Source organism: Tachypleus tridentatus, chromosome 3, assembly GCF_004210375.1.
Source record: "Tachypleus tridentatus isolate NWPU-2018 chromosome 3, ASM421037v1, whole genome shotgun sequence".
NCBI classification, from domain to species: Eukaryota; Metazoa; Arthropoda; class Merostomata; order Xiphosura; family Limulidae; genus Tachypleus; species Tachypleus tridentatus.
This window is the reverse complement of record NC_134827.1, coordinates 66,303,767-66,328,313: the sequence shown is the minus strand read 5'-3', so window position 1 is coordinate 66,328,313 and position 24,547 is coordinate 66,303,767. Positions and strand designations below refer to the sequence as shown.

Sequence of the window (24,547 nt, the reverse complement as noted above, 5' to 3'; positions counted from 1 at the left end):
GAGATAGGTTATTGATGCCATAACATCAAGATATAAGACAGTGTCTTGTATACCATAATGCTTATTACATAATATTTTATTAATATGTATTACAGTAAAATATGCAGTTACTTTACAATGTTACTGTGATGGAGAAATGATGTTGACTGGAGACTGACCATGAAATCTAATTATGTAACAAAAGGGTTAAATTAAGTGTTATGTAAATCATAATTTGTTTATAAAAGGCCATACTTCTAAGTAAGTTCTGCTGTGAAAATGTTATGTACAAAAGTTTTGTTCACAGTTTGTCTTGTTTAGCGTACAATTTTCTGACTATTTATAAGTAAAAAAAATGAAATTGAAAGTGATGGCACTGAAAGTTTGAAAACTAAGATATGATTTTATAGTTAATAGAAAAAAATAGGTGGTAATCCTGACACAATGGCAACACAACTTTGCTGGGAGTATATGTGATAATATGAAACAAAGTGTCACAGAAACAAATTTTTTACCACTTTTTTGACATTTACAATACATGTAGAAATATTTATGGAGATTTTACCAAATGTGAAACCTAGTCTTGTCTTTTCCCAAAAAGGTATTGAATGAGTTTTGAGAGATGTGCTCTTTGGAGAATATTCTCCCACACTATCAGTAAAGAGGAAATATAATTTATACAAGAATACTGATTATTTATTTTTGATTAATTTTTACAGCCACAAAAGCTTGATACTTCTGTTACTCAGTGTACACTAGTGCTTGTTCTTTCTCCAACAAGAGAACTGGTTTGTCAGATTTATGACGAATCATCTAAGTTTGCTTATCGCTCTCACTTAAGACCCTGTGTTGTCTATGGAGGAGCTGAACCCATTCAGCAAATGAAGAACTTAAACAGAGGTTGCCACTTATTGGTGGCTACACCATAAAGACAAATAAATATGATGGAATGGGGAAAAATTAGCTTGGAACTTGTGAAGTAAGTATTAGAATTAAGAGTGGTAATTATGAGAAATTACTTGAATATATATGTCCCGTTGAGAAAAGAGGAGCATAAGTATTTAATTGTGGATCTTAAGTTTTAAAGTTATCATTGAAAATCACAAGCTTCTATATTAATAGTCCTCTGTTCAAATAGCATCATAGCTTACATTGTGTCATGGAACTTAAGTTTTTTTCTTGACCACAGTGAATATTAAATTTTTTGTTACATTTGTTTCAATTGGTCAAAAAATTCAATCCTAAGTAGTTGACTGTTAAGAATTATACCTACAGTGTGACAGTAATTAAAGTTTAATTCCAACTATCAACCCTTTTCTGGCGACTTCGACATTCAGGTAACTTGCAAATCAGTCATAAAAATATATTTATAAAATATGGTTCTGTCTTTTTCAAACAACTTTTTAAAATTTACAATATTGCAGAATTGGTATTTTAGTACTTTGTGTAGGAATTTAGTTTCATAGATAAAACTTGAAATTTACACTTTTATTATGTGCTAGTATCATATTTGTAGTTGGTGTATTTTTTTAATGTCTTAAACTTTTATTTACTTTTTCCAATCAAATTTTTAAATTTTTGGTTCTCCCTTATTAATTTAATTGTTGCATTCTTAACTAAATGCATTGTCTGAAGGGATTTTTAATGTTTTGACTGGTTCTTATTTTTAAAATAAGGACAGTGTATCAGATGCTTGAAATTTAACCAAAAGAAGGTTAAACAATTTATATAAACCTAAATACATCTACTAAAAGAGTAAACATATTAAATAATTATAATTTTTTTCACTTCAAAACGAATTATTTGGGAAAAACATAATTAGTGGAGTTAATATGGAGTGACTACTACCTGAATAAACAAGTTGGACAGTGAATAATATTTTTGCTCATTAACATTAAAAATATCTTAATTTGTAAGACATTTCTGAGAAGGAAAGATTGTTTGAGATTTTTAAATGTTCCTTGAAGCCAATCACAACCAAGCTGGATGAATGTTAAGCTTATTCCCTTTACAAGCTCTTAACTAGGACTGCTGTCAGCTGTAATTAATCAGAAAACAAAAATAGCTGATGAAAGTAGAAACAATATAATTAAGTGTTAAGCTTATGGATCACATTTAGCAAAAAAAAAAAAAAGAGCAGAAGAAATAAAGCAGTTATCATAGAATTAAATAAGTAGTTGTTTTTGAACAAAGAAAAATACGTTATGTTTAATTTCACAATTTTGTAATAGACTTAGTTCAAGAATCGGAGAAGAAAAAGGTTTTACAGACTGTGTAGGTAAATGTATGTTTAGACGAGGAAAACAGATCAGTGCATTTTGTGTTTCATGAAAAGTCATGATAAACCTGGTGGTAATTTTCACCCCACCTCTGTAAATAAATAGGTACAGCAAGATTGCAGAGTTAAGATGTTTGTATGAGGTTTAATGTTAACTCTTTCAAGTTGAGTTACAGGTCAAAGGCCGTGTAATTGTATTTATTGACTTGCATTCAGAATTTAGCTGAATTTATGATTTTATCTCCTTCAGTTTGGGATCAAACTGTAGACTGTAATTCAAATGTTTGTATAATACATTATGTCATAACGAAATAGTTACAAGCCAATACTGAAAGAGTTAATTTTAGATTGTGTTCATGTTATGAAACTGCTCTTATGATGTATAGATGTTTTGTTTTTTGGTTACCTTTATATCACTTGTTCTCCTCACTTTCAAGAATACCTTAAACAGTTACAACTGTACTTACAAAAAAAAAAGCTTCTCTGGTATTTTAAAACAATAACAAAAATACAAACAGGATGAACACTTCACTAGATATCACAACACCTTTACTTCTGTGGTTGCATTTTCAGACTTTTTTGCTTTTTATCTACAAATGCATAAATATATGAAAGTATGTGTTAGCTCTTTTGGAAAGATGTTAATATATGTTAAAAAAATCAGAAGCAATTTCGACTTTATAACAGAACCTTTGTTTAAAAATGATTTTGAAAACAACTAAAAAATGTTTAATATATTAAAGAAAAGTAAATATATTTGCCTGTAAATTATTTTTGAATACATAGAAGCTTTTTAGTTAGAAATTTGAGCTGTATTTAACTGAAAGCAAAAATCCCTCACTGCTTATGTTTAGATGCCACTTAGATTATTACTTAAAACATATTTGTTGTGTTAGTTAGTTGGAACTCATCTTTTGTTAAAATTGCCTTAAAGTCGTATGTTTTTGAAATTCAATAGATTGACAACTGGAAACTTGATTTTCATTATAATTCTACATTGTTTCTTATTGTGAAATTAAATTCTATTTGTAAGATGGACTTGGGTAATTTCCATGTTCACTGATATCATTAAAGTGTGTGTGTTTAGTGTTATATTATTGACATTGCTCTTGGATCTCAGTTTCAAGCTTAGCATCTGAAAGAAGTATGTATGTGAGATTTACTGCTGTTTAATTTTCTTCAACATTTTTATAAAAAATTATAAGAATGTTTGCTCAAATTCAACCTCATAATTTAACACATTAGCAGTGACAGTTTTCACTTTTGTATATTTTACTTGCAAAGAAACATTGAAACATAATTTTCTTAAAAATTCTGGTAAAGTTTCTTCTCCCTTAAGGTACCTGGTGTTAGATGAGGCAGATCGTATGCTGGACATGGGTTTTGAACCACAGATTCATCGCATTGTTTTAGAGCACAACATGCCACCAACAGGGAATAGGCTAACAATGATGTTTTCTGCAACATTTCCAAAAAAAGTACAGGTTAGTATTTCTGTTCTATTTAACATACACTAAATGGTGAAAGTATAATTTTTTATAGTTACTGTATTGATGGGTTTGTAAAGAAGCGTTCATATGGTTTTCCATGATGAGGAGAAACTCATTTGAAGTAAAAATGTATTTCAGGATATGCCTGGTATGGGTATTAACACTTCTACTAATAAAGCAGAGTACAATGTTTCAACCTTCTTAGGTCATCTCTTTGATAACTTTGTTAACCAGAAGATGACAGATGTTCTCTGATTTGTTAAAGTGTTAATACCCATACTAGCTTTCCTGAGATACATGTTCATATGGTTTTGAATAGACCTAGAATAATAATTCTTGCTGTTTTTCGTATAGTTGCAGAGTAAAATTGTGTAGTTTACTGCAGGGTGAACCATTTCCAAATATATGTATTTTTTGTAAATTCTACCAACCCTTCAAAAGTGAAAACAAAAACAGTATTTTGTTATTTCATTTAGAACTAGCACAGTACAACACAAATGTCACTTACATTTAAACCACATTTTTGTGCTTAAATACTTAATCATCAGTAAGCCTTAAGATATACACACACAAAAGGTGGTTATAGCTGCATAAAAATATACCAAAGTATCTAATGATAATTATGTGCAGAAGCTTGTTAAATGGCAAAACTAAGAAGTAATGTTGTTAAATAAGAAAAAACGAAAAATAACAGTCAATGCTGGGGAACCTTAAATGCTCATTTTAAAACACTGCTGTACTTTTTGGGATCTGTAGTTTAAAAGGGCAATCCAGCTGAAATGTTCTCTGTTGTTATTACCTTTTATAGATAGTTAGTGTATAAGAAACTTTCCATTCTCTTTTTCAGGCAAAAATAGACTGTTAGTTATATTTTGTTTTTTACCTATTAGGAGCTGGCTAGGAAGTTTTTACATAACTACATTTTTCTTGCTGTGGGTCGTGTTGGAAGTACATCAGAAAACATCACTCAAAAGAAAGTATGGGTAGATGAACTAGATAAACGGTCCTTTTTGCTGGACCTTTTAAATGCAGCAGGACTAAAGTGTGCAAATACATGTAAGAAGGATTTCCAATATATTTCAGTCTGTACTTTAACCAGTGTGGTATTTTTTTTTATGTAAACTGTAATAACAGAATGATCATGGCATATGAATATGCATTACTTGTCAGAAGATTACCTATAAAAACCTTGAATCATTGAAATTTAGTGTTGTTGAATTGAAGTAGTTAATAAACATTTCTTATTTGTTGAAGTATATTTCTTTGAATCAAATCCAAAAACTCTGCAGTGTTTATTTTGATATTGAGTTGTTTAATCAAATATTGTAGATTTTGGAGAAGTTTTTTTTTATAACTTGAAAAATTGGTATCATTTTTTACCTATCTTGTTACCTAAAACAAACTCATTAATGTCTTTAAAAGCTCCTTGCAACAAGAAAGGTGTTTCAAACAAAATTAAGCCTAACTGTGACACAAAATATTTTGTTAGCATAAAAGTTAACTATAAAAACTGGTTAAAAGAAAAGGTTTTTTGGAAAAACCCAAATTTTGAAAAGCTTCATGTTTTTATAGGTTTCTTGATGAGCATAATTTTTAAGCTTGTTACTGAAAAGGGGTTGGATTTTTGTTTTCTACACTCTTTCCTTTAAGATGTTTGATTTTAACTCAATCTTTTTCATTCGCTGTGGAATTACAGAGAAGTGTACAAGTTGTTGGATACTTACAGCTGATCCTATGTAACCAACTTTTTCATTGTAATTTTATGTGTATATAAAATTATATATTTTTATAAAATTAACATTTTATATTTATATGATTTTATAAACTTTATTAAAGCTATTAATGGAATAGATCTTCAGCCATTAAAAGCAGTGTATTAGAGAACTCTGATATCATAATTTTAGTAATAAATATCAAGCTGTGATGTTATTGACACTTGAAACCTGATATAATACTGTAGATAAATTTATTACTGAGCTTGATTGTATTTTAGAGAGTAATATAATATGAAAAAAATATTTATTTCAAAAGTTCTATTGAATGTTTTTTTGTATTGACTTAGAAATTTAGAGTACATTGAAGCTGTTTGCATTTTCCATTAGCACCTGACTCTTTAACCTTGACCTTTGTGGAAACCAAGAAAGGGGCAGATGCACTAGTGCACTTCCTGACAGAAGAAGGCTACCCAGTAGCAAGTATACATGGTAATAAATCTCAGCGGGAAAGAGAGGATGCTTTGTGGTCTTTTCGATCAGGTCGTAGGCCTATTCTTGTAGCCACAGCTGTAAGTATCAGAATTTAATATGGTAAAACTGAGGTAAAATTCATGGAGGAAAATGAACTCTGTCCAAGAAATATTTAGTTAAGTTTTTCTAATGTCATTATTTAATCCTTGAAACTTTTTTAAACTTTAAATCTTTTTAAAAAAGCATTATCACACAAAACAAAATTTATGGAAAAAGAAAAGAATAAAAGATTGGTACTACAGTTTTTAAATTTATATTTGTTTGTGGTGTTGCTATTGGCATGCTAATATGTTGACACTTTTCTCAGTGGACAACTATTTTTGGCAATGTAAGTCATGAGACTTTAGTGAGTTATATTCAAAATGTAACATTGTAGAAGTTTTAAGTTCTAAATTTTATAATATTAAAACTAAATTCTCAGTTCCCCTTGTGTGAAAATTGTAACATTTGATTGCAGATAACTGCCAATGTCTAATATATTTACTACTCTTTCAAAAAAGAATGAAATTTAATGTAAATTACTCATCATAATTTTGTAATCACTTTGGCAAAGCATAACTGTTACACTGTCCAATCTAATTTGGTAACAGTCTTAAAATGGAAAGTCAGGCCCCCTCTTCCCATATTCACACATCACATCCTTTTTTTCAGATGTTGCAAGTACAGGGTGTTCAGAAAGTCACTGTGCACTTGTATATTTATTAAGAAAAGAAAGTAACAAACTGAAGTTTTAATGAAAAGTAACAGAATTATTTAGGAGGTATCAGATATATTATTCAAATTAAATTTGAAAATTTTCAAATGAAAAAGTGCATTTAATTTTAACATGAAAATTATTCAACACCCGGAGCAGTCAATAAATGGTTGTTTAAACCTTGTGAAATTTCATGAAGATACACAAAATGTCAGAAGTTAGTGTGGAAATTGTAAAGGTTAATTTGTTGTCATGAATTGTATTTGAATGAGTGAATGGTGAGAAAGCTAAGCAAGTAAAATAGAAAAAATGGTGCATTTTAATCTTTCTAATATTGTTGTACATGACCAAATTGTATTAAAATTTAAGAGAAGTGTGGAAAAATAAGTTGTTTATCTGGTTAACAACTTGTTTCAGAGTATTACTTATTATGCCTAACATTGCACACCAGCTGCCACATTTTGCTTTTTGATGTTTTTCCCTTAATTTTTTTTATGTTGCTGGAAATATGATTCTGAGATTTATGAATTATCAAAGTGTTATAGTTTAAAATATTTTACTTTTATTTTATTTTTATTTCTTTCCCATCTTTAATGTTGTAAGTCAGCTGCTACATTTTAAATTAAGTGATTGAACTAAATTTTATGTAGTTTGGTTTTAAAGTATGGGGAAATTGTTGATTCATTATAATTTAATTAGTATAATTTTGGCACTTTTGGTATATTCATTGTTATTTCTTATACTGATAATCCTTGCATGACTTTATGGTAAAGGTGGTTGACTTAGTCTGTTGGTCATGGGTTTGAATCCCATTATCAAATGGGCTCTTCTTTTCATCTGTGTGAGTAGGTGATATATTCTATTTGCCATTCTCACTATTCAGTTAGAATAGCCAAAGAGTTAGAGGTAGATAGGGTTGACCAGTTTCATTCCCTGTAGTTTACCACTTCTAAGAAACTTGACAAAAAACAGCAAACAACAATTAAACCAGAAATTGTAATGTGTATAATTTTTGTAGTGCATGAACAGAACATGATGGGTTTGGGTTCAAGCATAGAATAGATGCCAGCTTCAGTTTAAAACATGTTCTTGGATAGAAGTGATATATTAATGAAATCAAAACACTTGAGTAATTATTTGATTTGACCAAAAATGAATAAAATAATTTTTATAGGTTGCTTCTAGAGGCTTGGATATACCAAATGTGAAACATGTGATTAACTATGATTTACCGACTGATGTTGAAGAATACGTTCATCGTATTGGTCGTACTGGAAGAGTTGGGAATTTAGGTTTGTCATTTGTCCATTTTTTTAAAGTTAGAAAATTTTGTAAAAACTGATTTAATGTGTTAATAGATTTTTTAAGGAAAAGAAGATTAAAATACCTGAAAGAGAAATAGTTACCTCTAAACCCTGGGTTTATCTTTTTTCTTTCAATATTTTACTGTGTATCTTAATTTGTAAGATACAAGTTCATTAATAAAGTTGAAAGCAAACTAGAACACAGTTCCTTGTGTCCCAAAAGTACATAGTGAAATGAAACATTCTCAAAGTTAAATTCTTCCAACAGTGGATATTAACAATAGTATATAAACAATGCATGTAAACAGCTAAGATGTTAAAAGCATATCACTGTTATGTGCATTTGCTATGATATATAGATAGAGACACAATAAAAATTGAAGATACTTTTAATTTTCCAAACTCAATCAATATCCCTAATTAAAGGCTAATGTGTATATTTCTTACTTTTAGGTTTAAGTGATTGAAATGACTCATTTAATGTGGTTCAATTAACTTTGTCTGGATAAGATCTTAGCATCAGATAAAATGTTTTCCATTTATGATATCCCAGTGTCTTTAGTATAATGTGCAGCAATAACATTATATTTTTGAGGTTTTGGAAGTCCCTTACTTTTGTTGTTCTATCATACAGAAACTGGCATGTTTCAAGTATAGTTTTCTGAGCATTTCCATTAGATGGTTTCATATATGATGTCACTTTATTTCTTTATGTGCTGATCTAATTATTAAAGATTTAAGAAAGATGCTTTTTGTACTAACTCATTAGATAGACCCAAGTATTGTTTCTTGGCTCTTGTGCTTAATGTTAAAATAATGAATAACATTCAACATTAAAAGGATACACAGTGAAAACTGTTTTAAATTCAGGCTGATCTATGGCTTTCAAAAAAGTTTACATGTTTTGACACCTCAGTGTCATCATCAGGAGTGATTTGTACCTTTTATAAAGGTTGTGTGACTTTTGTGTTGGTTTATGGTTTCTAAGTATTTCTTAGAGGAAGTCTTGCCACATTCTTACAAGAGGTATTTGCTTGGACATTCATCTCTGTTTAATAATTTGTGATCTTTCTTTCACTTTATTATTTCCAAAGTTTTAAAGGTATTATTGGCTCTAATACTCATTGGCTTCATCAGTATTACTGCTTCTTCCCAGTAATATCTCATGTTTCATGTGCTATTTCAAACAAACCAGAAATAAACAAACCATATTTCCACACTAAGAATGTGTCATCTAAACATCTTATCCAAATGTCAGGTTTACTCTTTCCACCATTTGTGGCTATTGTTTCAAATACATCCATGTATGCCACATAACAAAGGTGAAAGGAGGGATACATTGGTAAGCCTTAATTTCATTTAGAAAAATTAACCTGTAAAACGTGGATTCTTTACATGTAACTTTGTTATTCATAATATCCGATTATTCCTTGTTCATCTTTGTTTTTCATTTCTACAAAATTTAAAAATTTTTAGTTGTATGTTTATTTTCTCAAACATGAATACTTCTAAGTTGTATGCATTACTAGTTGATATAATGTGCCTGTACTTTGTACTGTTGGACTTAAACTGTTAATCATTTTATGTATTTTTGGAAGGTTTGTTTGCATTGTGATTTGCCAAGTTCTACTAGAAAATGCAGTTTTGAAATTACAGTTACAAACTAAACTTCAACAGTCATGAAACAAGAGGTATATAGTTAATTTAATAATGTTGAGTGTGAGAAATTCATTTTTTGAAGTAAACAATTTTAACTAAAATGAAGGTTTAACAGTGGGATCTCTATTTGTGTGGCATTTATATGAATGTATTAAATGGGACAAAAGGTAAGCTGTATATGTGACACATTCAGATATGGAGGTACATTAACAAACATTAGTAGGGTTTGCATGCTATTTGAATAGTATAGAATCCATCTGTACAGTTTACCATTGAAAATGAAAATAAGAAATAAAAGATTGCTCTTTCTTAGATATCTTGGTAAAAAGGAATGAACAAAGAAATTAAAAAATATCTATTTACTGGAAACCTTTTTCTGTTCTTATCTCAGCACACCAGGAATCACATCATACTGAAGCAAAAAAAAATTCCAAAATTTTTAATGTTCAAAGAATTTTGAAGTTATGTACAAAAACATGACTTAAAAATGAGTTGTTCCCAATGAAATATGTAGCAGGTGAAAAGGTATTTTACTTTAATATTACGGACAGAACAATTAAGAAATTCACTAGTGCTGTAATAAGGGATCAAAGTATTGCTTTAAAATCAAAAAGAACTGTTTAATTTTGACAAACTATCCAGGCTTGACCACTAGTTTAATGAATTTAAGAAACAGCAAATGTTTCACCTTGTATATATAATAATGGAAAATTTTCTAATTATAAAATTATATGTAAATATGGAAGTGTTTATATCAGTTAGACAAAATGTAATCCACAATATTGTTTAATAGAACATAAAAGATGTGTAATAAATAGATTGAAGATTTGACCATAGCAGAACATGTAGAAAAAAGACAACAAAATAAACATGAGGTATTATGAGGAAAACAGTAATTTTGGGTAAAGCAAATAATATCCTTGAAACTTTAGAAGTAATGGAGTATTCAAGACAAAAAAAAAGAATTATTAAATAGATGTAGGTTTCGAGAATTATCTGCGTAAGAATGTGGCAGGGCCTTATCTAAAGTTTATACCAAAATTGTGAATCTACATGCAGATCACATGACAGTTAAAAAGGTAGACTATGTTATGTCTCTCAACTTAATTTCTGACAGTGAATGTTGAGGTGTTGAAAGGTTTTCAGCCTTTTGGGAGCCATACAAAAGTCTGAACTAATAATTTTGTATATTGATTTTAACATTGTGTGCTGTTTGTTATTTTGGGTGTACCTAATAATCTTATCCCAAAAGTTTTGTTGTGATGTTATCACTTGCACCAACACAGGACTTAAGAAACTTGATTGATATTTGTTCATAATTTCTATACATCTGAAAATGTTATTTGTGTTGCTTTTTATGCTACGCGATTATTATTATTCTGTGTGTAGTTGTTTTTCTTAGAATAATAATTCTTTACACTTTTTTGATCACTTTCCTGTATTTTCTCTCTCCAATCTTGTACACACATACCAAGTACTACATCTATTTTCACTCCAGGGGAAGGTTTATTAGAAATATTAGTAATAATTTCCCTGCCTGTAACATGAATCATAGTGTAATAAAGAGATGTAGAAATGTACTATTTGTGATGTTGCTTTATGTCTATTGATGTATACAGGTATATCATGATATCTCTTTTTTATACATATTTGTGTACATCTTAACGAACATGTATTACAGTTCTGTGTCACATAAAGAAACTATCTATCACTTGAATATTGTTAACAATTGACCTTTTAGTTTTCATGCATTGTTTATATACTATTGTTAATAACTAGGATTATTGTGTGTAACTGTGGTGTGATCATATGCTTTTAATTCATGAACTGTATTTTATCAGCGGGTAACCATGTACTGGTTTATACTCACCTTTAATTATCTGTAAATTCACCATTAATTGCTTTCAAAAAAGTTAAGTAAAATATTGAGCAATAAAAGGTACATTCTCAAAACGGATATCATTATTTTGTTCATGTCTGGTAATTGTGTTAACTCCCGTTAACATTTAAGAAGAAAGTAATAGAAATAAGTATCTTTGTGTATTGCTTTTACGTGCATAAATAAACATTATTGTATCTTTATTAATAAATAAAAAAAAATTGGTACACAGCAAATGCTTGAGTATTACAAACATTGTATGTATTTACTAAGCAGATGTAAGTGGATTATTACAATTTCAAGAATTGGTAAACTCTTTCTGTTATATTCATAAGCTACAATTTGTTCCAGGCACTTGTTGGGCTGTAGTTATTGTAATTATAGTTTTGCTGAAAAGAATGTTGTGTTATTGAACCATTGTATTTTTTTTTTCAGGCTTGGCAACGTCATTTTTTAATGAAAAAAAACCGAAATATGTCATTAGACTTGGTGGAACTTATGGCTGAAACAAAACAGGAGTTGCCTGACTGGCTAGCTGCACTGGCTAAAGAGGTTCAGACTGAACAACGAGCCTCAAATTCCCGTAAATATGGAGGTGGTGCTTGCAGGTAAAGTTCAATGGATTTGTTTGACCTGTATGTTTAAATACAAATACCAGGTAAACTTGTGTGGTAGGAGCATCTCAAAATAACTGTATAAACTTTACCAAAGGTAACAATTTTAGTCTATCTGTATACATGTACATTCTTATTAAATTTCCTACTTATAACAGGCACCATTGATTTATAATTCTGTTTAGGTGCATTTTAATAATGAAAAATAACTCCAGATAGGTTATTTGAGGATACATGCTTGTAGGACTGAAATATATACCATAAAGCAGATGTTTCATCTCTTTCTTTGTGAACCTGACGATGACCGGAAGAAGGTCGAAACGTTGTTCGCTCTTCTATGTAAAGTGTTTTCTCAGCCCAAACGAGCCGTTTTTTGCATATAAAAGATGTTTCATCTATTTTTTATCTTATCACATTCATGTTTCTATCTCTTTGGTGTGGATTACTGTATGTGGTGAGGGGACCTTCCAGGGAAGGTTCTGTTCTTTCAGTTTACCTCCTCTGGGATCTAAACATCCACCCACATGTTTGCCATGTGTGGTGACCCGTGAAGGGGAGGAGAGGATCCTGGTGGTTGAGGGGTCCAACCCTAACACACCATTTTGGCCTTGAATTCCTGTAGACAGGCAGCCTTTGGGTGGCCCTCCTTGGGTCAATCGGCTGGTCCACTTGGGCTAGAGTCAACCAAGTTCCAGTGTTGGAAGTTCTCAATGAGTATTGTGGACATTGTGTCTGATGCTGGTGTTTGGGTATAGTGCTCACAAAACCCTGGCATTGCTCCAATGTCCTTGCATGACATTGTAGTGCATCCCCTTGTAGGGCTTCATGGTGGGTGGGGTCAGTGGGTACCGAAATTTTTCTTTTTTCTATGGATTCTCCAACAAAAAATTTAAATAAAATAGTGAAAAAACAGTCAATAGGTAAACGACCACATCTTGAAGACTCTAAGCTGCAATCTTCAACATCTGTAACATCTGTACCCCATTTTCTTATATTACTTTCTCTTTCAGAAAAACATTTAGGGGCAAATGTCCCCCTTTTTTATTCAGAAGGGACTAGAGAGACTTGCTGGCTCTCCAAAGTCAGTAAAGAAACTTCGATCTGGAGACATATTGGTGGAAACATCCACATCCCAACACAGTGAACTCCTCTTGAATTCAAAGGCAATTGGGGATGTACCTGTTGAGGTTACTCCTCATGCTATCTTGAATTCATCACGAGGAGATATTGTTGAGAGGGATTTAAAGAACGTCTCCGAGTCGGAGATTCTCGCTGGTCTCTCCACTCAAGGAGTTTCTGCAGTGAGGCGCATCTCCACTCCCAAAGACGGAGTTACACTGCCGACAAATATCCTCGTTTTGACATTTACATCACTACATGCACCTGCTACCATCAAGGCAGGTTATCTAATTTGCAGGGTACATTCCAAACCCTCTTCGATGTTTCCAATGTCAGAGGTTCGGCCACTCAAACGTTCTGTCGTGGTTCCCTGACATGTGCTTGTTTTGGTGGCAAGGACCACGATGCCTATGAGTGTCACAAGGACCCACATTGTGTCAACTGCAATGGTTCCCACCCTTTCTACGTTTGTTCTTGCCAAAAATAGTTAGGGGAAAAAGAGGTGCAGCGTTTGAAAACGACCCATAACATTAGTTATCCTGAGGCTCTGAAATTGCTGTCCACCACTTCATCTCACACATATGTTGCTGCACTTCGTTCCACAACTACAGTGGGTGTGCAGACAGACCTCTCTGTACCTCCAAGAGAATCGTTTTCGAAACAAATGAAAAGCCTTTTGACCTCCATGGTTAAAAAAGGTTAATGAATCGACTTCTATACCCATCTCTGTTCCTCCCATACAGTCCAACAAATCTCAAGATCCACATCCTTTGATTTCAAATACAGACATTTCTTCTGATACATCTTTTTTCTCCAACCCCACGATGCAAAACAATCATTCGTTCACGTCCTCAGTCACTGGAGTCCCCTTCCAACAACAAATACCTGCCCAATTCTCCCGGGGCAGGATCTATGGAGGTCGATAGACCTCCTCCGAATAAGGACGGTAAGGAAAAAAGACATGGTCGTAAACAGAAGGGTTCTTCAGCCACTTCACCTACCTGTCATTAAAAATGGTAACCTTAATACAATGGAACTGTCGAGGTTTACATTCTAATCTGGATGATATCAAAACACTGATTGCTTCCTACCATCCTTTATGTCTTTCCTTGCAAGAAACATTTCTAAAACCTGCTGATACAGTCACCATTCGGCAGTTTTCTCTGTACAGAAATGACAGGCTGTGTGATGGACGAGTACGTGGAGGGGTGGCACTATTGGTTGATCAGCATGTGCCCACCCTATCTATGTCACTCAACACACCCTTGGAGGCCGTAGCCATCCGTGTTTCCTTGGGTCATACTATCACTGTTTGTTCTCTCTACCTGTTCCCTGGAGAGACATGATAAATCAGACCTTGATGCTCTCTTTGAACAGTTGCCGTCTCCATTTCTAATCCTGGGGCACTTTAATGGACATCATCCTCTCTGGGGGAAGTGCTGTTATTGATAGGAGCGTATGCTCTCTGATCACAATCTTTCTCTTTTCAATACTGGTTCATCCACTTATTTTCACGCACCTAGTCAGTCCTTTACTGCTTTGATCTCTCGGTTTGCTCCCCTTCATTATTTTCCCATTTTCAATGGAGGGTTGACAATAATACACTAGGCAGTGATCATTTATCTATACTTTTGAGAGAGACTGGCCGTGGTCGATGCCACCCTACCCACGTGCCCAGGTGGAAGCTGTATCAGGCAGACTGGTCCACTTTCACTGCTCTCACAGAACTTGATCCTGCCATCATGAATCAGCCATCAATAGACGACTTTGTGGCAGAGGTAACTGACTGTATTATACAAGCAGCTGCTCAGTGTATTCCTAAAACCTTGACAAGTTTCCTACAATATCCTCGTCCGTGGTGGAATCCTGCTTGCCACTTGGCACGGAAGGCTCAAAAAACAGGCCTGGGATGCTTTCCGTAGATATTCCACACTTTCAAACCTCATTGCTTTCCAACGGCCCGTGCACTTGCTAGGTGGGTAAGACGGCAAAGCCAGAAGGAATCTTGAATTAACTTCACAACTAGCATATCTTCTACCACCAGTTCCAAGGTCATATGGGACAGGATTCGAAAGGTCAGTGGGCACTACAATTCTGTCCCCCTCTCCATCTTACTCTCTGATGGCCAAGAAGCAGCTGATGTCTGGAGCATCGCCAATACTCTAGGTGAAAGCTTTTGCCAGGTATCTAGCACTTCTGCTTGTTCCTCCACCTTCTTGGCCATCAAGACTCGGGCAGAGCATTCACCTCTTTTCTTTCGAACTGACTGTCTTTTTTACTATAATTGTCCCTTCACATTGATGGAACTGAAAATGGCCCATAATCGGTCTGGCAGTACATCTGTTGGACCTAATGATGTACACTATGACATGCTGTTACATCTCTCAACTCTGTAACATCAAACTTGTTTAAAAATGACTTTAAAAACAACAAAAATATGTTTAATATATTACAGAAAATTAAATATATTTCCCTCTAATTTATTCTTGAATAAATAAAAGCTTTTTTAGTTAGAAATTTGAGCTTTCTTCACTGAAAGCAAAAAATATCCTTCACTGCTTATATTTAGATGCCACTTAGATTATTACTTAAAACATATTTATGTTATCTTAGTTAGCTGGAACTTATCTTTTGTTGCAAATTGCCTTAAAATCATATGTATTTTCAAGTTCAGTAGATAGATGACTGTAAACTTGATTTTCGTGATAATTCTACATTGTTTCTTATTGTGAAATAAAATTTATTTGTAAGATGGACTTATCTTGGGTAATTTCAATGCTCATTGATATTATTGAAGTGTGTGTGTTTAGTGTTGTTATATTATTGACATTGCTCTTGGATCTCAGTTTCAAGCTTAGCATTTGAACGAAGTATATATATGAGATTTACTGCTGTTTAACTTTCTTCAACATTTTCATAAAAAAGTTATGAGAATATTTTCTCAAAATCAACCTCATAATTATAACACATAAGCAGTGACAGTTTTCACTTTTGTAAAGAAGCATTCATATGGTTTTTCATGATGATGAGAAACTCACTTGAAGTAAAAATGTATTTCAGGATGTTTGGTCTGGGTATTAACATTTTTACTAATAAAGCAGAGTACAATGTTTCAACCTTTTTGGGTTATCTTTTTGATAACTTTGTTAACCAGAGATGACTGATGTTCTCTGCTTTGTTAGTGAATTTGAAATTTTATAAAATTTAATAATTAAAATTATCATTTTATATTTACACAATTGTATAAACTTTATTGAAGCTGTTAATGGAATAGATCTTTAGCCATTAAAAGCAGTCAGTGTATTAAAGAACTCTGATCTCACAATTTTTGTACTAAATATCAAGCAGTGATGTTATTAACACTTGAAACCTCATATAATACTATAGATAAATTTATCACTGAGCTTGATTATCTATTAGCAAATAACATAATAAGAAAAAAAATATTGGTTTCAAAATGTTCTATTAAATATTCTTTTGGTATTGACTTAGAAATTTAGAGTGCACTTTCTCACAGAAGAAGGCTACCCAGTAGCAAGTATACATGGTAATAAATCTCAGCGGGAAAGAGAGGATGCTTTGTGGTCTTTTCGATCAGGTCGTAGGCCTATTCTTGTAGCCACAGCTGTAAGTATCAGAATTTAATATGGTAAAACTGAGGTAAAATTCATGGAAGAAAATGGGCTCTGTCCAAGAAATATTCAGTTAAGTTTTTCTAATGTGATTACTTAATCCTTTACATTAAATTAACTTTTGTTAATGAGCATTATCACACAAAAACAAAATTTGTGGGAAAAAAAAGAATAAAAAATTGGTACCTCAGTTTTAAAATTTATGTTGTTTGTGGTTGCTATTGGCATGATAATATGTTTACACTTTTGACAGTGGACAACTATTTTTGACTGTGCACGTCATGAGGTTTTATGAGTTATATTCAAAATTTAACATTTAAAAGTTTTAGGTTCTGAATTTTGTAATATTAAAACTAAATCCTCAGTTCCCCTGGTGTGAAAATTGTAACATTTGATTGTAGATAACTCCCAATCTCTAATATATTTATTACTTTTTCAAAAGTATTTAAATTACTCATCATAATATAGTCTTCAATTTAATTTGGTTACAGAATCTTAAAATGGAAAGTCAGGCCCTCTCTTCCCATATCCACATATCACATTCTTTTTTCAGAAGTTGCAAGTAGTTCTGTTTAATGTTTAATGTTATTTACATATAAATAGTAGAAAGCCAAGATCATAATTCATTAAATGATATATTCTGCTTTATTGGTTTCTGTAAAGGGTTGTCTATTTTGCTTCTAGTTCAAACTTTATTCCCATGGGAAATACATCAGTGAGCTCAGCTAGATTTTTAACAGCTCTTGTTGCATAGTTAGAGTAATATGAGGTGTTCACTAGCAAAGTGATTTTCAACTTATATGACACAAATATTAGTTAAGACATGGGTTTAAAGTTCAATAAAACAAAATATAATTATAAAAGAGGTGTCTACTGTTACGAGGTTGGAGATGTTTAGGATAAACATGTGTAGTTAATGTTATAATTTGAAGTTGTTTAAGAAAGGAAAAAAGTAATTGAGATTTATTTTGAATTTTGTTTTGGTGATTACAAGGTTAGTCAAATTGACCAACCTTATATAAAGAAGAGAAAGTAACAAACTGAAGTTTTAATGAAAATGACATTTAGAATTATTTAGGAGGTGTCAGAGATATTAATCAAATAAAATTTGTAGATTTTCAACTGAAAAAGTATATTTAATTTTAACATGAAAATTACTTTACACCCAGAGCAATCAATTAACGGTTGCTTAAAGCATCTGAAATTTCATGAAGATACACAAAATGTAAAAAGTTAGTGTGGAAACCATAAAGCTTAATTTGTTGTCATGAATTGTATTTGAGTGAGTGCATGGTCAGAAAGCTAAGCAGTAAAATAGAAAGAGGGCATGTTTTAGTCTTTCTAATGACCAAATTGTATTTACAAAATTTAAAAGAAGTGTGGAAAAATAATAAGTTGTTTATCCGGTTAATGACTTCTTTCAAACAGAGTATAACTAGTTATGCCTAACATTGCACACCATCTGCCACATTCTGCTTCTTAATGTTTTTCCCTTAATTTTTTTTTATTTTCCTGGAAATATTCTATGAGATTTGTGAATTATCAAAGTGTTATATTTTAAAATATTTAACTTTCATTTGTGTTTTTTTTCCCATTATGATATTTTCTCATGTTAAAAATGACTTTAATGTTGTAAGCCAATGGCTACATCTTAAATTAAGTGGTTGAAATAAATTTTATGTAGTTTAGTTTTAAAGTATGTGGAAATTGTTGATTCCTTATAATTTCTTTAGTATAATTTTGGCACTTTGGGTATATTCACTCTTGTTTCTTATACTGATAAACCTTGCATGGCCTTATGGTAGGGGTGGTTGATTTAGTCTGTTGGTCATGGGTTTAAATACCATTATCAAATGGGCTCTTCTTTTATCTGTGTGAGTAGGTGATATATTCCAATTGCCATTCCCACTATTCAATTAGAATATCCCAAGAGTTATTGGTAGATGGTGTTGACCAGTTTCATTCCCTGTAGTTTACCACTTCTAAGGAACTTGAAAAAAACAAAAAAACAAACAAACAATTAAACACCTAGAACAGAAATTATAATGTGCATAATTTTTTGTAGTGCATAAACCGAACATGATGGGTTTTGGTTCAAGCATAGAATAGATGCCAGCTTTAGTTTAAAACCTGTTCTTGGATAGAAGTGAAACATTAATGATATCAAAACACTTGAGTAATTATTTTTGATTTGACCGAAAATGAATAAAATAATTTTATAGGTTGCTTCTACAGGCTTGGATATACTAAATGTGAAACATGTGTTTTATTATGACCTATCTACAGATGTTGAAGACACATTCATCATATAGGTTGTACCAGAATAGTTGGGAATTTAGGTTTGTCATTTTTCCATTGTTTTAAAGTTAAAAGATATAAAAAAAACTGTGATTAAATATATTAATAGATTTCTAAGGAAAAGAAGATTAAAACACCTTAAACAGAAATAGTTATCTCTAAACTCTGGGTTTATCTTTTTCTTTCAATAGTTTATTTTGTAGCTTAATTTGTAAGATACAAGTTCATTAATAAAGTTGAAAGCAAACTAGAACACAGTTCCTTGTGTCTCAAAAGTACTTAGTGAAATCAAGCATTCTCAAAGTTAAATTCTTCCAACAATTGATATTAACAATTGTATATAAACAATCCATGTAAATCAACACCTAAGCTGTTAAAAGCATATTCCTGGTATGTGACATTTGCTATGATATATAGATGGAGACACAATAAAAATAGAAGATACTTGTTAACTTTACCAAACTCAATCAACATCCTTAATTAAAGGCTAATGTGTATATTTCTTACTTTAAGGTTTTAGTGATTGAAATGACTCATTTGATGTTGTGGTTCAGTTAAATTAGTCTGTTGGATAAGATCATAACATTACATAAAATGTTTTCCATTTATGGTTTCTAAGTGTTTTCAGTATAATGTGCAGCGATAACATTATTTTTGTTGAGGTTTTGGAAGTCTCTAACTTGTGTTGTTCTATCATACAGAAACTAGCATGTTTCCAGTATAGTTATCTCAGTATTTCCATTTGGTGGTTTGATATACAATATCATTAAAATGGTATTGACCTGCAGCTTGTGTTCAATAGCTTTACATTTACCTTCTGTACTTTATTTCTTTATGTGCTGATCTAATTATTAAAGATTTAAGAAAGATGCATTTTGTACTTATTCATTAGGTAGACCCAAGTATTGTTTCTTGGCCCTTGTGCATAATTTTAAAATAATGAATAACATTCAACATTAAAAGGACACACAGTGAAAACATTTTAAATTCAGGCTGATCTATGGCTTTTAAAAAGTTAACTACATGTTTTGATAACTCAGTGTCATCACCAGAAGTGATTTGTACCTTTTAAAAAGGTTGTGTGACTTTTGTTTAGGTTTATGGTTTCTATATAATTCTTAGAGGAAGTTCTGCTACATTCTTACAGGAGGTATTTGCTTGGACATTCATCTCTATTTAATAATTTGAGATCTTTCTTTCACTTTATTATTTCCAAAGTTTTAAAGGTATTATTGGCTCTAATACTCATTGGTTTCATCAGTATTACAGCTTCTTCTTACAAATATCTCGTGTGAAATTCCAAACAAACCATATTTGCCATTTGTGGCTGTTGTTTCGAATACATCCATATATGTCACATAACAAAGGTGAAATGAAGGGTCCCATTGGTAAACCTGAATTTTGTTTAGAAAATTTAACCTGAAAAGTGGATTTTACTTTGTTATTCATGATATCTATTGTTCCAACTTCAGAAAATATCACCGAGTTTTTCTTGTTCATTTTGATTCTTCATTTATTCTACAAAATCTAAATTATTTTTAGTTGTATGTTTATTTTTATTTTCAAACATGAATACTTTTGAGCTGTCTGCTTTACCAGTTGATATAATGTACCTATACTTGGTGTTTTTGACTAAAACTGTTTATTTTATGTATTTTGGAAGGTTTTAGCATTGTGATTTGCCAAGTTCTACTATTAAATGCAGATGTTTTAAAATTACTGTTACAAACTAAAACTTCAACAGTTGTGAAACTAGATATGTATAATTAATCTAACAATGTTGAGTGTGATGAATTCATTTTTTGAAGAAAACAATAATTTTTAAAAATAAAATTAAGGATTAACAATGGGATCTCTATTTATGTGTGGCTTTTATATAGATGTATTAAATGGGACTAAATTTTGTATTTATGTTCACAGAATTTTGAAGTTATGTACAAAAACACGAGGACTTAAAATGAGTTGTTACTAATGAAATATGTAGTAGATGAAAAGGATTTTACCCTAGTATTGTGGACAGAGCAATTAAGAAATTCACTGTTGCTGTAATAAGGATCAAAGTATTACTTTAAAATAAAATAAAAATGTTTAATTTTGACAAACTTTCCAGGCTTGACTACTAGTTTATTTAATGAATTTAAGAAATAGCAAATATCTCACCTTCTGTATAAAATAATGGAAAATTTGGTAATTATAAAATTAGATGTAAATATGGAAGTGTTTATATCATTTAGACAAAATATAACCCATAATATTCTTTAATAGAACATAAAAGATCTGTAATAAATAGATTGAAGATTTAACCATAGCAGAACATGTAAAAAAACACAACAAAATAAACATGAGGTATTATGGGAAAACAGTAATTTTGGGTAAAGCAAATAAATAAATAAAACTTTAGAAATAATGGAGTATTAAGGAAAAAAAAAAGAATTATTAAATAGAGATGTAGGTTTCAAGAATTATCTATGTAAGAATGTGGCTGGGCCTTATCTAAAGTTTATACCAAAATAGTGAACCTACATGCAAATCACATGATAGTTAAAAAGGTAGACTTTGTTATGTTTCTCAACTTAACTCCTGACAGTGAACGTTGAAGTGTTGAAAGGTTTTCAGCCTTTTGAAAGTCATTCAAAATTCTGAATTCATATTTTTGTATATCCATTTTAATATTTTGTGCTGTTTGTTATTTCAGGTATACCCAATAATGTTAACCCGAAAGTTTTGCTGTGATATTATCATTTTTACCTACTCACTACCTGAGGAACTTGATAGATATTTGTTCATAATTGCTATGCATCAGACTGAACAACAAGCGTCAAATTCCCATAAATATGGAGGTGGTGCTTGCAGGTACAGTTCAATGGATTTGTTTGACCTCTACATTTTGGAATAAATACCATATAAACTTGTGTGGTATGAGCGCTTCAAAAAAGTATAGAAACGTTACCACAGGTAACAATTTTAGTCTATCTGTATACATGTACATTCTTATCAAATTTCATGCTTATAATAGGCACCATTATTTATCTTTCTGTTTAGGTGCATTTCATTAATGAAAAATAACTCTTGATTGGTGATTTGAGCATACATGCTTATTCAACTGAAATACGTTCCATGAAGCAGATGTTTAATCTATTTTTTATCTTATCATATTCAAGTTTCTGTAGGGCTCTGAATTCTTTTTTGTCACAAATTTTGAAGGAGCACTGTTTTTATCCATTTTATACAAGTCAAACACAAACTATATGAAATTTACAAACAAATAAAATTGGTATGGGGAAAGACTCCCACACCAGAGCTTTCGTACCAGAAGTGGCTTCTAGTGCATTTGCCTAAATGTGTTTGCTGATGCACATGTGCATTCAGAGGTAATGAATGTGTTAATTCAGTTGTCTGAAGCTTTTAGAAGATTTCATCATCTAAGAAAAAATGTTACTATTTTAAAGATATGCTTGGAATTACTGAACAAATGTGAAAATTGTTTTACATGTGACAAATACAGGAAGAATGTTGGAATAAACAATCAGATATTTGAAGCAATGAGTAAAGAGTTCATATTTTGAACTGTTTATGAAAATCAATGTGACCTTTTATAAAGGGAACTGCAAGTCTTTTATCTTATTCCCACTGGAACTGCAGAACAAATTTCAGATTTCAAGTATGCAAAGTCGATAGAAATTGATTTTTCTTATTTCAACAATATTTAACCCAGAAAGTTTTTAGGATTTGTTATTTTGTCACTTTGTAACATTTTTGTTTTAAACATCTATTTATTTTCAGTGAGGAGATTTAATCTGAAAATATGGTTCCAATCATTACGATTTTGTTTATATATATTAGTTTTAAAAATAATTCAACTATGAACTTAACTTCTCATTGTAAGAAACGGTAGAATAAGTCATAATTTTAAAATGTTTAAAATCTGTTATCGTGGATTAAATTCCCGATAATAGTACTTTTTTTTTTAAATAAAAAAATCGTATGAGAATTGTTTCGTACAGTGCTCGTGAGTTAGTAAGGATTACTTTGTTTTGTCAGATATGGGCCTAGTGGCTTTGGTTGTCGAGATTTCAGACAATTTAACACTCACAATCCACAAGGAGGAGGAGCACGAAAGTTGGTGACTAATGGCTTTCCATCTCCTTTCTATGGACCCAATCTGATCGTTACTCTTTGCTGTAGGCCCAATCAGATTGTCAGCACATTTAATCAAGGAACCACTGGAGGAATTTGTGGATTTGCGACCGATTGGTGGGGGGAACTGAAATCCCTACTTTTGGCATCAGCATTTTGTTTTATCATATGTGATGAAGTTTACAGTTACCACACAGTGGGTTAAACGTTAACCAAGTTTTGTTCTCTGTCATGCAGTATTTAATATTGACAGAGGTTTGGATTTGTAAAAGGATAATTCTTTTGAAATTTTCATTAAAATCTTGTATGTATAAACTTAATGTTTCCAGTGTTTTGAAAAATTAAATGCATATTTATTAAATAAAAATCATAGTAGAATAAAGAAATTTTAACTGAGATAAGGTAAATGATGAAAATGAAAAAAATTCACTTAAACTTGTTTATTATATTTCAGTTTAGGCCCTATTCAATTAAGCAGTTTGAAGGAATATATTTCCAATTTTGTTTTATTTATTTCCTACTTAGTAAATACACCAAAAAGCAATAATGCACCAAATCATTTGAATTTTCTACTATTCATAAGGGATTTTATTATTACATCTTATTAGGTTTCTTAAAACACTTTTCTGTTTAAAGTACTTTATGTTGCTCTCCCCCAGTGGACAAAGCGTAGATATTGCTTTGTGCTTAAAATATACCTGTTGTAAGTAATTTTGTAAGTCTCACACAAAATTGTAATATGAAATCTAAAACTACCAATAAAAGAATTAAAGTTAGTCCAAGTGCTATAAGAAGTTCAGCAGTTAGTTCAATAAGACGATGTATTTATAAGTTCTGTATAATTATGAGTTTAAGTGCCGTAATCAAACTAACCACGACGCCCAAAAATATTTTCTAGTTATATAGTTTTGTAGGTCTTTAACTACATATTTATGAAGATTGAAGAACTTTGGTACTGATATTTAAAAGGAAGCGTGACTAAACACAATAGCATCTCTGTTATTTGTGATGCTATTTTAATACACCTAATTAGACAATATTTTCAACTATGATAAGCGTCACATAAAATAAATGAAAGTAGGGTACTTGCAACGTGTGCTGGGTTGATTATACTTCACTGTATTAGTGAGAGTAGTATCTGGAACGGAAGATCAAACCAGCTAATGAGGGGTTACATTTTAAACCTATACACTTTTATTTAATGTACGTTATGTATCA

At 31.3% G+C, this 24,547-nt stretch overlaps 1 protein-coding gene across 1 annotated transcript; it reads left to right on the top strand.

The window, feature by feature from the left end:
- The first annotated feature begins 522 nt into the window (after positions 1 to 522).
- LOC143247020 (ATP-dependent RNA helicase DDX3Y-like) lies at positions 523 to 23,447 on the top strand. The gene is given in 10 exon segments (XM_076494327.1): positions 523 to 958; positions 3,597 to 3,741; positions 4,638 to 4,803; positions 5,850 to 6,031; positions 7,862 to 7,979; positions 11,965 to 11,990; positions 11,992 to 12,137; positions 16,755 to 16,889; positions 21,888 to 22,045; positions 23,234 to 23,447. Coding segments are annotated over 8 exon segments (864 nt in total). The 5' UTR covers positions 523 to 920; the 3' UTR covers positions 16,798 to 16,889; positions 21,888 to 22,045; positions 23,234 to 23,447.
- Positions 23,448 to 24,547: the final 1,100 nt, after the last annotated feature.